This window comes from Eulemur rufifrons, chromosome 4 (genome assembly GCF_041146395.1).
Source record: "Eulemur rufifrons isolate Redbay chromosome 4, OSU_ERuf_1, whole genome shotgun sequence".
NCBI classification, from domain to species: domain Eukaryota; kingdom Metazoa; phylum Chordata; class Mammalia; order Primates; family Lemuridae; genus Eulemur; species Eulemur rufifrons.
The window spans coordinates 70,359,093-70,372,351 of record NC_090986.1 but is presented as its reverse complement, the minus strand read 5'-3'; the positions used below and the strand labels follow the sequence as shown (position 1 = coordinate 70,372,351).

Here is a 13,259-nt window from a genome sequence, read left to right as displayed (position 1 = left end):
AGTTTAATCTCATTTTTTTCAAATGACAAAAGTGGCTTACAGAAGTTATACTACTGACCATTAAGACTTAAGTCATTTATACAACTACAAGCTACCAGAATCAGACAAAAGATTATGCAATTGAGAAAAACGTAGTCTCAATAACCCAGGAAAACTTTAAAGTTATTAAGATAACTAAGACAACTACTAGCACATATTGAAAACAGCCTTGGTAGCTTCCCAGGAAGTTGGATAATTATGTAAAGTTTTGGCAGTAAACTTTAACATGAGGAAAAAACAACTGCTATAAATATATGTAACTCAAAGCTCTTTCAATTAATCAACTGTCAATGAAAAAAAATCTCAAGACAGTCATCAGTTAATTTAATAGTTCACACATTAAATACAACTTTACTTTTTCCTGATTACTGCTTGCAAGGGAAGGAAAAGAAAACTTTTAAGTGCTGAGATCCCAAATAGATTAGCTACTTCAAGTAAATTCAGCAGATGAAGTTATGAAAATACCTACCAGCTGCCTGTGACTGCATAAAACTCCCTACTCCAGTAAGGTTAATAACAGCAGCTTGCTGAGCAGATAAGGTCTGTTCTTGACTGGTTGAACCTTGTTCAGAACCCTGAATAAAAAAATAACAATGACATATAAAAAGGAAAAACAATTTTGAGTTGGTGAAAAGGAATTGGAATTTTTTTTTCTCTATAAGAAAAAACAATATTAGACTAGGTCTTATAAAAAGAATAATGTAAGGGAAAAACTTAAAAGGTATTTAAGCAATAATAAATTTATGGTATTTTGAAAAAAGAACTTCAGTTTTCAGAATTGAATCTGTACTTATTGTTTGCTATATTAATAATTCCTAAAGCTTTTATAAAACCTTATTAAAACAATTTTTTAAAGCTTAAAACATCCTTTGTAACAGAAACATAGTACTGGAACTTCTAGCCAGTGGAGTTAAGTCAAGAAAAGGAAATGAAAGGCATAGAGATTGTAAAAGAAAAAAAACTGTCCTTAATTTGCAAATGGCACAACTGTCTATGTAGGAAATCCTGAGGAATCTACAAAAAAGGTCCTAGAACTAGTAAGTTCTGTAGGATTGCAGAATACAGGATCAACACACAAAAATCAACACTACATACTAGTAACAAACGTGGAAATAAACTAAAAATAATACTATTCACAAGGGCAAAAAACAAAACAAAACAAAACAAAAAAAACCACCTCAGGTATAAATATAACAACACATACAGGACTTATATGCCAAAAACTGTAAAACATCAATTTTGGCTTAGATAGAGACATACTCTTTTCATGGACTGGAAGACTCATGTAATAAAGATGGCAATTCTCCCGCAAACTGATCGATAAGTTTAACTCCTTTAAAAATTCTAGCAGGTGTTTTGTAGATACAGACAAGATGATTCTAAAATTTATATGGAAAAGTAAACGATCTAGACTAGCTACAACAATTCTGAAAAAGAATGAGGTGAAGACAGACTTACTACATAATCTACAGTGATCACGACAGTGTGGTACTTACTGGCTGAGGAAGGCACTTAGATAGATCATCAATGAAACAACAAAGAACTCAAAAACAGCCTCACACAAATAGAGCCAACTGACTTTTGAAAGGTGCAAAGGTAATTCAATTGAGGAAGAATAACTTTTTCAACAACTGGTGTTGGAGCAATTCGATATTTATAGGCAAAAAACCCCCAAAACAAAACAAAACAACTTGGACCTGTAACTCTCATACAAAAATTAACTGACAATGGATCAAGATTTAAAATAGGAAACTATATAACTGTTAGAAGAAAACACAGGAGAAAATCTTTGGGGCCTAGGGCTAGGTAAAGAGTTCCTGGACATGACACTTAAAGCACATCCCAAATAGAAAGAAACTATTAACTTGGACATCATCAAAATTAAAAACTTTCCTCTGCAAAAGACATTCTTTGATACCACCTAAAATAATGTCTGAAATAACAATTCAGTATATAATGCAAACCAAACATTTTAAAAGTTATATATTTCTTGAGGGGACCCCAGGGTATAGAAAGAAATTGCACCGAACAGCACAGAGCTGACATAAGGGGACACTCTTAAACTTGAAACCCAGTTTATGAAATGAACAATAGAAAACAACAGAGCACGTCACCTCCATAACAGCTATCATAAAACAATCCTAAAATGCAAAAAATCCCAGCTGATACAAATTTCCTCCCTAAAACACCCCACAAACCTAAAGAAGATTGTAAGACATCACCATCAATGGAATTAAATTGTCACAAACAAGCTGTAATAATGACTGAACACCTTGAATAAGAAATACAAACACTAAGAAATAAAAAGACTCAGACTAAAACCACAAGGATGGAAAAAGGTATACTAATATCAAAAAAGCAAGAAATACTAATACTAGAAATAAAGGTCATTTATTAATGATAAGGGGTCAATTAAACAAGGCCATGATAATCCTAAATGTGTGTGCACCTAAAATTACAGCCTCAAAAAAAAAAAACAAAACCAAAAACCAAAAACCAAAACCAAACTTCAGCAAAACTGATAGAACCAAAAGGACAGGCAGAAATTTCCAGTTTTGGTTAAAGACTTCAACACTTCAGAACATGTAGAAAGAAAGTCAGTATGGATGTAGAAGACCTAAACATCACCATTAAATAACTTGATATAATATAAGCAGTATTGAGAAGGAAATGTGTAACAATAAATGTTTATTTTAGGAAAAAACAACCTCAACCCAATAATCTAATCTTCCACTTTATTATAATCCAAGAAAATGTTCCAGAAATCAAGACCTGAATCTACACATTAAAAAGATTCACTGGAAAGACATGAAAGATTGATTCTGACACATATCTAAGTGAAAATATTAGACTTTAAAGATAAACTTTCAGGGTCTCTAAGCAAAATGATTAAATAAATAAACTTACAAGAGCAAGATAATTAGACGGCATCAGATTTCTCAAAAACATACAAAGCAAGTCAATACTAGGAAGCATTTTCAATAAATTTAAAGAGACCAAAAACTATAGAAGAAGACAGTGAAAGAGCTGCATGACATTGGATTTGGCAATGATCTTCAATATGATACCAAAAGCACAGGGAATAAAAGTAAAAACAGATAAAATGAACTATATCAAAATTAAAAACTTTTTGTGCAAAGGACACAATCAAAAGAGTGAAAAGGCAACCCATGAATGAAAGAAAATATACGCAAATCATATATCTGATATATATATATAAAGAGTACATGAAGAACTATAATTCAACAATAACAAAATAACCTGATAAAAATGGGCAAAGGACCTGAATAGACTTTTCTCTAAAGATGATATACAAATGGCCAAGAAGCATATGAAAAGATGCTCCACATCACTAATCATTAAGGAAATGCATATTATTATTATCTTACACCCATTAGGATGGCTGCTATAAAAAAAAAATGCCCCAAACCACCACCACCACCAAAAAATAAAATGCTGGCAAGGATATGGACAAATAGGAGAGAACCTTTGTCCACTATTGGTAGGAATGATATAAAATAGTATAGCCATTATTGAAAACAGCATGGTGCTTCTTAAAAAATTAAAACTAGAATTACCACATGACTCAGCAATTCAATTTCTGGGTATATATACAAAAGAACTAAAAACAGGGTCTGAAAGAGGTAACTGTATACCTATGCTCACAGCAGCATTATTCATAATAGCCAAAAGATGGAAGCCAACCAAGTATCCACCAATGCATGAATGGATAAACAATAAAAGGAAGGAGATTCTGACACATGCTACAACATGGATGAACCTTGTTTAGCTTTATGCTAAGAAATGAAAAGGACAAATAAGCCAAACATGAAAGGATAAAAAAAATATATGATTTCACTTATATGAAGTATTTTGAGTAGTCAAACTCATACAAACATAAAGTAGAATGGTGGCTGCCAGCAGGTGAGACGGGGAAATGGGAAATTGTTATGTACTGGATACAGAGTGTCAAGATGAAGTTCTAGAAATCTGTTGCGCAACAATGTGAATTTACTTAACACTACTGAACTGAATGCTTAAAAATGGTTAAAATGATAAAAACACTGGTAGTTCCTTCTTTTACTTTAATTTACTACAGCTCTTATTCAATTTCATTCTGTTTGGCAGCGTACAAGTATTTGTTTTTGTCTGTGTTCCCACTGCCCTACGATGTCATAACAGGGACATCTCTATTCCAACAGCAACAAAATCCTATGACCAGAAAGATGATGACTGTAGAAAACACACGGGCCATAAGGGCAGAAAGACCTGGGTTTGAATCCCTGGCTCTGCTCTTCACTATGTGGCTATCAGCGAGAGTCATTTATCTGAATCAACTTCTACTATGCAAGATGCAGGTGACATCCTCTAGTTACTATGACTGTTTTATTACAAACAGGCACCCAATAACTGAGAGCTACTACTGTTAACAAGGAAAAACATTATAGGAAATGTTTGTTACAATAAATTAAATAAAAGCACTTGAAATATGCTTGGGATATACAAAAAAATGTTATAAATTCTATGGTAAAAGCATATGGAAGGCTAGAAAACCCATACCTGCTCCCCAGGCTGTTGAGGACTAGAAGTTGAGGGCTGCTGAGGTTGTTGTGGTGTGAACTGAGACAGCTGTTGTTGCTGCTGCTGCAGGGTGTTAAAAATGAGTGAACCACCTGGAAGCTATTAAGAATTTCAACAAGAATTAAGCAATTTTATAACCAATTAACCAACATTATTTTTACATGAAATATTTAAATTTCTTTATTCCACAAATAGTTTTGGAGCATTTACTATGTGTCGAGTACTATTCTAGTCACTGAGGAAATAGGTAAACAAAACCCAAAACATATTGCCTGCCCTTTAAAAAATATCTATTTAGAAACAATTTTTAAGTGCTATTAGTTTGGGCTCCCAAATGTTAATACTCTCAAAAAAATCTTTCTGCTTCAATAGTTGAATAGCTATCCAGATTTACATACTATTTTTTATTTCACTCTTCTTATATATCACTACAAAAGAGCACTAAATACATTAGAAAGTAAAAACAAACTTGGGAATCAGAAATGTATATTAAGAAAACCTAGGTAGGGCGCGGTGGCTCACACCTGTAATCCTAGCACTTTGGGAGGCCGAGGTGGGCGGATCCTTTGAGCTCAGGAGTTCGAGACCAGCCTGAGCAAGAGTGAGACCCCATCTCTACTAAAAATAGGAAGAAACTAGCTGGACAACTAAAAATATATAGAAAAAATTAGTTGGGTATATAGCAGCACATGCCTGTATTCCCAGCTACTTGGGAGGCTGAGGCAGAAGGATTGCTCAAGCCCAGGAGTTTGAGGTTGCTGTGAGGTAGGCTGACGCCATGGCACTCTAGCCTGGGCAACAGAGCGAGACTCTGTCTCAAAAAAAAAAAAAAAAAAAAACCTACCCTCCAAACTTTATTCTAACTCTGCTAAAAATCTAGAAATGCATGAATTTCTATATAACATAGTGAGGAATTCTGAAGCTGAAAAGGAACATTAGATGTCATATTTAGTTTGGAGACCATAATCTGTTCTGTCAGTCTGAATCTAAATTGAAACAAATTAAAGAAAAAACATGTTTAAGAAGCATCCAGAAACTTCAGGTTAATAATTAAAACAATCCTTTCCAAATGAACCAGAAAACTAATAGCTTAAGTTAGAAGTACTTTGAGGCTCTTAGGAGAATGTCCAAGAAAATACCAGCTATACAGCTTAGATCTGTATAGGCATCTTTGGGTCAAAATATCTACATTCTGCACAGCTTACTGTTAGGTAAATTTGGACAGAGTACAGATCAGTTGTGCCTTCTTCAATCAGTGGATGGTAAATGTAGAAAAATATAATAAATTCATAAGGTGGCCTTGTCCTTATCCCTTATTATCAGTGCTAAGACTGATCCTTGAGAGAAATTCCAACAGTAATATGCAAGAAAATAGGCTAAATAAACCAATGGGATCTGTGGTCTTGCCTATATTACAAGTATACTGTTCTGCAATTACAGTCTATGGATACTGATACTTATTTTCATCTTATATAAGAAATAAGTTTTAAGTGTTAGCTGTAATGAATTTCTCAATTGTTATTCCTGAATACCAGGTTGATCTGTTTGTTCCCAACAATCCATAGTTATACCATTTCATATCTTCAGATCTTTACATCATGTCTATCTTTAAGTTCTCTATATAATTCCATCCATTTTCCAAACAACTAGCTTAATATACCTTATTCTTTCTTTAAAGGACTTAGCACATAACCCAGAATATGGCAAATTTATGTGTTATAAAATCTCCATCTTCTACCTCTACAAATATGTTGACACTGATAACATATATAAGAAAAGCAAAGCCTCATCATTAGATACATACTATAATCCAACAAGCATTTACTAAATGATAATTAGGTGCCTGCCACTATGTTAAGAAATCATACTCTCCTCAGGAAAAGAATACATACTTATTTTTAAAATCTCCATTCAAGCACAAAATTGACTGCAAGTAATAGTGTTTATATAAAATTATCTGTTGGCAGAGCAATTATTTTATAGGTATATCCACTATTACTATTGTAGGCAAGTATCCTTCTTGGAAGGTGTCAATTCTCCCCAATGGAACAGCTAGTTGATTAGGCAGGGCTGCTAAAGCCAATGAAAGTGTGGTATATAAAATGCTGATTCTTCCTCCATATCCACCTGGCCACACAAAAGTAGCAACAGTAACCATCCCCTTAGAAGATTCGGAACATAACTCAAAATTTCAAATGCTGATATATACAGATATACATTTTTTAGAAAAAAAAAAAAAAAGTATAAAAACTTAATCAAAAGCAGTGTTTCAGGTTTACCTGGAGTAGATTTAAGGGTCTGAGACTTGAAGTATTTTTTAAACCAAATGGAACACCTGTTAAATAAAACTCATGGTTATAACAGAATGGAAACTCATTACGCATGAAAATAACTTATACTTAGCATATTTAAGTACATTTTATGTATTCTCTGCACAGATATGCTTATTTTCCATACTTTTAAAGTATCTTACAAACAACAGACCATTTTTTTCAATATTTATCAATACTGAGATTTTACTCAAAAAGGTGGAGCACCAGATGTACATTATATTCTATATCTCAGAAACGGAGACTTCTTTTCACTATTCTGACGGCTGGCTGAACAAAGAGTAAGTTAGAATTATTAGGACACCATGAATATAATAAAATTCACTGTTGTGCAAATACATTTCGGGTACTGGCATCTATTTACATTTCTCAGTACTACATCGTATACTATAATACCTCTAAGAAACAGTGTGTTCTATGCTTTTTTTTTAACTGCAAATGCCAATATTCAGAATGCCAAAGAATACTGAATTTTATGTGTAAGGATCAAAACCCAAAGTTAGGAAACAGTGTGCTCTGTTAATTCTGACCTTATTCTTAAAAATCTGTGATGTAACACAAAGCGCATATTGTAAAACTTTTTCAGTAAAGCCTCAGAATGTAGGCTTTTTGGGCCACATGGTGGGTGGGGGGGACCCGAGGCCTTGGGGCCACATGTGGCTTTGTGGATCCTTGAGTGCAGCCTTTTGATTGAATCCAAATTGTATAGAATACATCCTTTTAATAAAGGCATTTGTTTTGTGAAACTTGGATTTGGATGAGGGGCCACATTTAGGGCTCTGGAGGGTCACATGTGGCCTTGAGGCTTGCAGGTTCCCCACCCCTGCCAGGTGACCCTGGTCTTAAAGTATATTTTGCTCATTAACAAAATATGTATCTAGTCCTCTCTATCAGATAATTTTATTAAAAGAAAAAGATGTGAGACAAGAAATTCACATGTGATACTACTGAAGCCTTGTTTAAAAAACTGAAAAATATAATCAGACTGAAATATGATGAAATTGATATTCCTCTCAGGAAAAATTCTTATAAAAAATGGTTCAACTCCCTTTCAAAGTATTAATAGATGACATCTGTATGATGCTTTCTAGCTTAACAAAGGCACTTTTATACTTCATTTATTTCTCTTAAGTGCCAAATGAAGATATTTCTACTTCCATTTTAGAGTAAATGAAAGTGAAGTTAAGGGAGAAAAATTAAGTGATTTCTCTAAGGCCCCACAGTTTACAACTGAAACCATGTGTAACTGATGCAAATGGTAGGGTTACATATAAATGTAAATACCCTAAATTCCAGATTTGGTTCTATTTCCAGGGCTTTTGCCAACACACTACATTTAACATTTATGCTTATTAAAATAAGAACATTAGCTAGCAGTAGGAAATCATAACATGTTAACATGTTTCATTATAATATTCTTTGGGTTCTCTTTCTTATAATTCATAGAAAGTTTTTTTGTTTGTTTGAAGCGAGGGCCTCACTCTGTCACCTAGGCTGAAGTGCAATGGTGCGATCACAGCTCACTGCAGCCTCTGAACTCCTGGGCTCAAGTGATCCTTCTACCTCAGCCTCCCGAGTAGCCAGGACTACAAGTGCACACCACTATGCCCAGCTAATTTTTATGTTTTCATATTTTGTAGAGACAGGGCCTCACTATGTTGCCTAGGCTGGTCTCGAATTCCTGGCCTCTAGAGATCCTTCCACTTCAGCCTCCCAAAATCCTGGGATTATAGGCATGAACCACTGCCTGCAGCCCACAGAAAAGTTTTTGATAATTTTTTCTTATTATGTTGTTTTTCCTGTTAAATTTTTCTTCAGTAAGAAATTGTTTCAAGATATTACAATGTATTCTTTTTATTAAAGAGTATAAAAAAATGGCAAAAGTTATAACTATTTTGTAATAATAATGCATTTATTCATTTAATTCTTATAACTATCAGTTATTATCGCTATCCCCATTTTATTTATGAGAAAATGAAAACAAAGGGAACTTTCCTAAGATTACACAAATAGTGAGTTGCACAACTGGGATTCAAACTGACTCAATCCGGGTCTAGAATCTAGGCTTTTAACTGCCATGCTGTGTTGCCTCTCCTGCATGATGGACATTTTAAAAATACATTTTCCTTGGAACATGACTATACTGGCAACAATAAGGCTACCAAAATTAATTTTACTACAATATTTGGAAAGCAAAAGATAATTTGCACAGACTCACAGGCTTACCAAGTTTCTTCATAGAAGCTGACGGCTAGCTAGATGGTTTTTGATTCAAATATCAGAATTTTAAAGGCTTTTGAAATTAAATACCTGGGATATAATACTTCATGCATAATGACATTAAATGCCTTTAGTAATACCCTTAAAATAACATTTTTATTTTAGCAAGTACTTTAATTTTTTAGAGGTTATTATTCCAACATTCTGACCTGCTTGAGAAGCTGCCTGCATCGCACTGGGCAATGCATTTGGTAGCAGACCTCCTGAGGGTAGAAGTCCACTCAGGTTTATTCCTGCAGGAGTTACGGCACCAGTGTTACAGCCCAGCATGGGGTTTGAACCACTCATCAAAGCCTGGGCCCCACTGCAGGAGAATAAAACAAAACATTAAACTTCTACCGTAAAAGGAAAAATCAGTAACACAATCCTTGGATTAAAAACAAACTACTGAACAAACACAATTAGTTATTTCTGCCTTAAATATCAATTTCTAGGCTCAGTTTCATTTTAATGACAAAAAGTGACAGCAAGGTTGGCTAAAATGAAGTACTGAGTATTTATCAAGGTTTAAAATGTAATTTGGGAAAGTAAAGTGTTAACCAAGAACTAAAAGATAACACAAAGGGTAAACAGAAAAATCCAAGCTGCCGTCAATATGAAGTATCATCTCAGTGCACTTAATAGATGTGTTACATAAAACTAAAACATACATGTCAGGCAGCTTCTGTCCACATCTAAACTATTCTCTTTCAGTTTGTATAATATGCAATTTGTTCTTAATTTTAAATAAGAATTTATTTAGACTGGTGAGACTATCTTAAAAAAAAACCCAAAAAACAGGACATCAATGCAAACTTACCAAACAGAGCCCACTACATTGATGAAGTTAAGTCCAGTAGAGTTTGCCATGACCTGGGTGGCCGTAGTTCCTGTAGTTATAGATGTTACCATGGTGGAAAGAGGAATGGTTGTTACAGGCATTGCCTGGCTCAGAGACCTTTGCTGCTGAGCAAACTGAGTTAACAAAGTGGGCTGAGGGGTGAAGCCTGAATCTTGGGGAGTAGGGGTGGCTGAAGGGGTACTAGGAGTTGAGCTCTGAGCATCAGGAGGGTGTGGGGTCGATGAAGGGGTTGGTGTAGGAGTAGATGGCTTAGGAGTTCCAGATCCTGCTCATTGAGAAAAATAAAAATTGCTAGTTTGTTATAAATGGCCAGTCCTTTTTAAAATAAGGTTAATGGAATCTTACTTAGCACTGACAGTTTGTTCCAGTTTTTTTTTTATAAGCAGTTAACTGCAAGTGTTAATTTCTACACATGATACATGAGTGTTGCTACACTCAATTACAATTAAGGATGCAGTATATCACCTAAAAATCCCATTAGAGATGCTATTACCGTAACAGTAAAATTATACATTTGTATTCTACCACAATACCCATTTAAAAGTTGGTTTCCTACATGCTGCCTTTAGCCTAAAAGTTCAAAAGTAATTCAAAGTAATTTGTTATTTACGATTTTACTAATTCAAGACTTCATTTAAAAATATTGCTTATTTAGTGTAACAGTCTGAGATAAACTATGAACATATTTAATAAATTACATGTGGTTAACAATCTTATTTGGCACCTAAATATACATGTTTAATTCCTAACACATCAAAGTTTATCCTGACAAACAATTTACAAAAAACAGTAATAAAGCAAATAGTTGATAGATAATACTGCATCTTTAACAGTAACTGTGTACTTCTGTTTAAATGTAGAATGTATAGAAAATCTGTTGTGAATGAAGTATGCACAGTTTATCAATTTTTTAAAAAAAACAAAAACAAAAAAACAAAAACCAAAAAAGTAAAACCAAAAGCTCTTGAGGTGTTTTCTTTTTTAGCTTTCATGTCCTGCAGAAAGAAAGGAAAGAAATGTGAATGTCCAGAAGCTGTCACTCAACCCTTACTTAAAGTAACAACTGTGTGCAGTAGATTACCATAATCCATACCCACAACATAAGAAGTGTGAATAAGACTTTCAGAAAATTTATATATTTTTCTTTGTGCAAAACAAGAAGGCAGAAAAATTACACCTTTTGAGCTATCAAGATGAAGATGTTTATATCTAATGCGAAGACCACCCTATCACTGTGCAGTGTACTAAAACTTTCAGCACACATTAGTTATCTACAAAAAATCTAAAAAACTGGAATGCTTTTTTCCCCCACATTGGTACCTAAAATATTCAGATATTTACTAATTTGAAGAAATTCTCCCCAACTAATGCTAGCATTCTTGTATAACTCTTCTTGATGTTTTTTTTTTAAAAAGTATTCAGTAGTAAAAATTACATTTTAATATCTTCAAAATAATGCTTTATGATTATCATCACATTTAGTAACTGACAACAATTTATAAAAGAGTGTAGGAGTGTTTTTGAAATACTGGTTTTCAGTTTATTGTACCATCACCTTGGAACTAGTTGGCTTCTTACATATACAAAGATAGGACCTGCAGCAACAACTCTTATGACATTTTTTTCATATCAGCCACATAGTTTACATAAAATGTAAAATGATCCTAGGGTACACTGGGATAAAAAAATATTTTGAAATCTTACTGCCACATGTAACTACCAGAGTATTGTTTTAAGGAGATGTGTAGGTTCCAAGTCTATAAGAAAGGTATACACAGAGTGCATACATAGATACAGAAAAACAAGTACAATTACAATAAAGACATAATACATACAATCAACAAGAGCTCTGCCTGAAGCTTCTCGCAACTTACACATTTTGGGTACACAGTACATTCAGATTTCACTAAGTCACAGGTCGAAAAAAGCTGTCTTAAGAAACACTAATGCAAAAGCTTATGAAGACTTAATGAAGAATTTAAGTTATGACTCACTTTGTGATGAGCTGGCAGGTGACAGGGCAGCTGGAGAAAGCATGCTAACTTGATTGAGATCCACAGATGACTTCCGAGAAAGACTTGGTGGCTTGGAAGAAGGAGGAGGAGTCGGAGATTTAAGAAAGCTGCTTGCCTGTTGTGGTGTAAAATAGTTACCTAGAAGAAGAACGTAAGTTATTTTCTAGGTTATTATTCAAAAGTCTATGAACTGAAGAAATGAAAATAGGGGAAAAGTTTTAAAAAGAGATTACTATTGTGTAATAATATCTCTTACTCTAGACTGTAAAAAACTAAGAAATGTAATACCTGAGGAACTATTTCCTGAGCTTGAGGGAAGTTTGATGGGTGGGGGTCGATGTTTTACTCCCTTCCCCAACACTGAAGACTGAACTGACACGCTCTCAGGCTGCTAAAAGACAGTGACATTAAGTATACTTATTAAATACCACTGTTATTTCCCAGATGAAAATACACAATTTATAACTGCAAAATACTCTTAGTGGTTATAGATTGAATATTATTACAGAGAAACATAATTTCACATGAGACCCACGAAATATATTATAGTAAATACAAGGAATGAGAAGATTCTGAGTATTGGGGCGGGGAGAAAGAATTTGAGAGAGAAGGGCAGAGTAAGATGGATGCAAAGTTCCCATCCTTCTACGCCTATCTTTTCCAGGAAAATAACAACTATTGAAACCAGATGACTAGAACATGGGTGTTCATTATACTCTTCTCTCTACCTTAGTGGACATTAAAAAATTTCTATTACAAAAACTTAAATAATAAAAAAAAGTTAAAAATAAACAATACCCCCACCTCTCAAAAAATGATCCTTAACATTTCTCAGATTCCTTGAGAAACAATTAGACACAAAAAAGTAACAATAATAAACACACTTCTGTTTCTTTCCCTGGAGAAAGTTGACTCAGACTAGCTGAGCCACTGGAGCTATGTGACATCTTGACTGGACATTTGGCTTCATTCTGGACCAATTCCTGGTACTGATTAACTACCCTGAAATAGTAACGGAAAACAGGTAAAGATTAGCTAACCCTGTTTTAAACACAAATTTATTATATAGGAAATAATGACTTAATGAGAAAAAAATGTTCCATCAAAATTAACATAAAAATTTAAATTAGGCAATTTATCTTTATGTTTAACACACATTTTTCTAACTTTTTC

The 13,259-nt window shown here is 33.8% G+C and overlaps 1 protein-coding gene across 5 annotated transcripts in view; it reads right to left on the bottom strand.

Annotated features, from left to right (window-relative positions):
- Positions 1–13,259, bottom strand: part of SUPT20H (SPT20 homolog, SAGA complex component) — a 39,143-nt gene that overhangs the window by 2,036 nt on the left and 23,848 nt on the right. For 4 of the 5 annotated variants that reach the window (XM_069467725.1, XM_069467726.1, XM_069467724.1 and 1 more), the window contains exons 17-24: positions 12,971–13,088; positions 12,375–12,477; positions 12,066–12,224; positions 10,030–10,099; positions 9,380–9,534; positions 6,900–6,955; positions 4,600–4,719; positions 509–614 (exon numbers count right to left, since the gene is read on the bottom strand). In XM_069467725.1, the coding sequence (XP_069323826.1) occupies positions 509–614; positions 4,600–4,719; positions 6,900–6,955; positions 9,380–9,534; positions 10,030–10,099; positions 12,066–12,224; positions 12,375–12,477; positions 12,971–13,088 (887 nt within the window). Of the gene's footprint in view, positions 1–508; positions 615–4,599; positions 4,720–6,899; positions 6,956–9,379; positions 9,535–10,029; positions 10,337–12,065; positions 12,225–12,374; positions 12,478–12,970; positions 13,089–13,259 lie in introns of all 5 variants that reach the window. The other variant, XM_069467722.1, reaches the window with a different exon arrangement.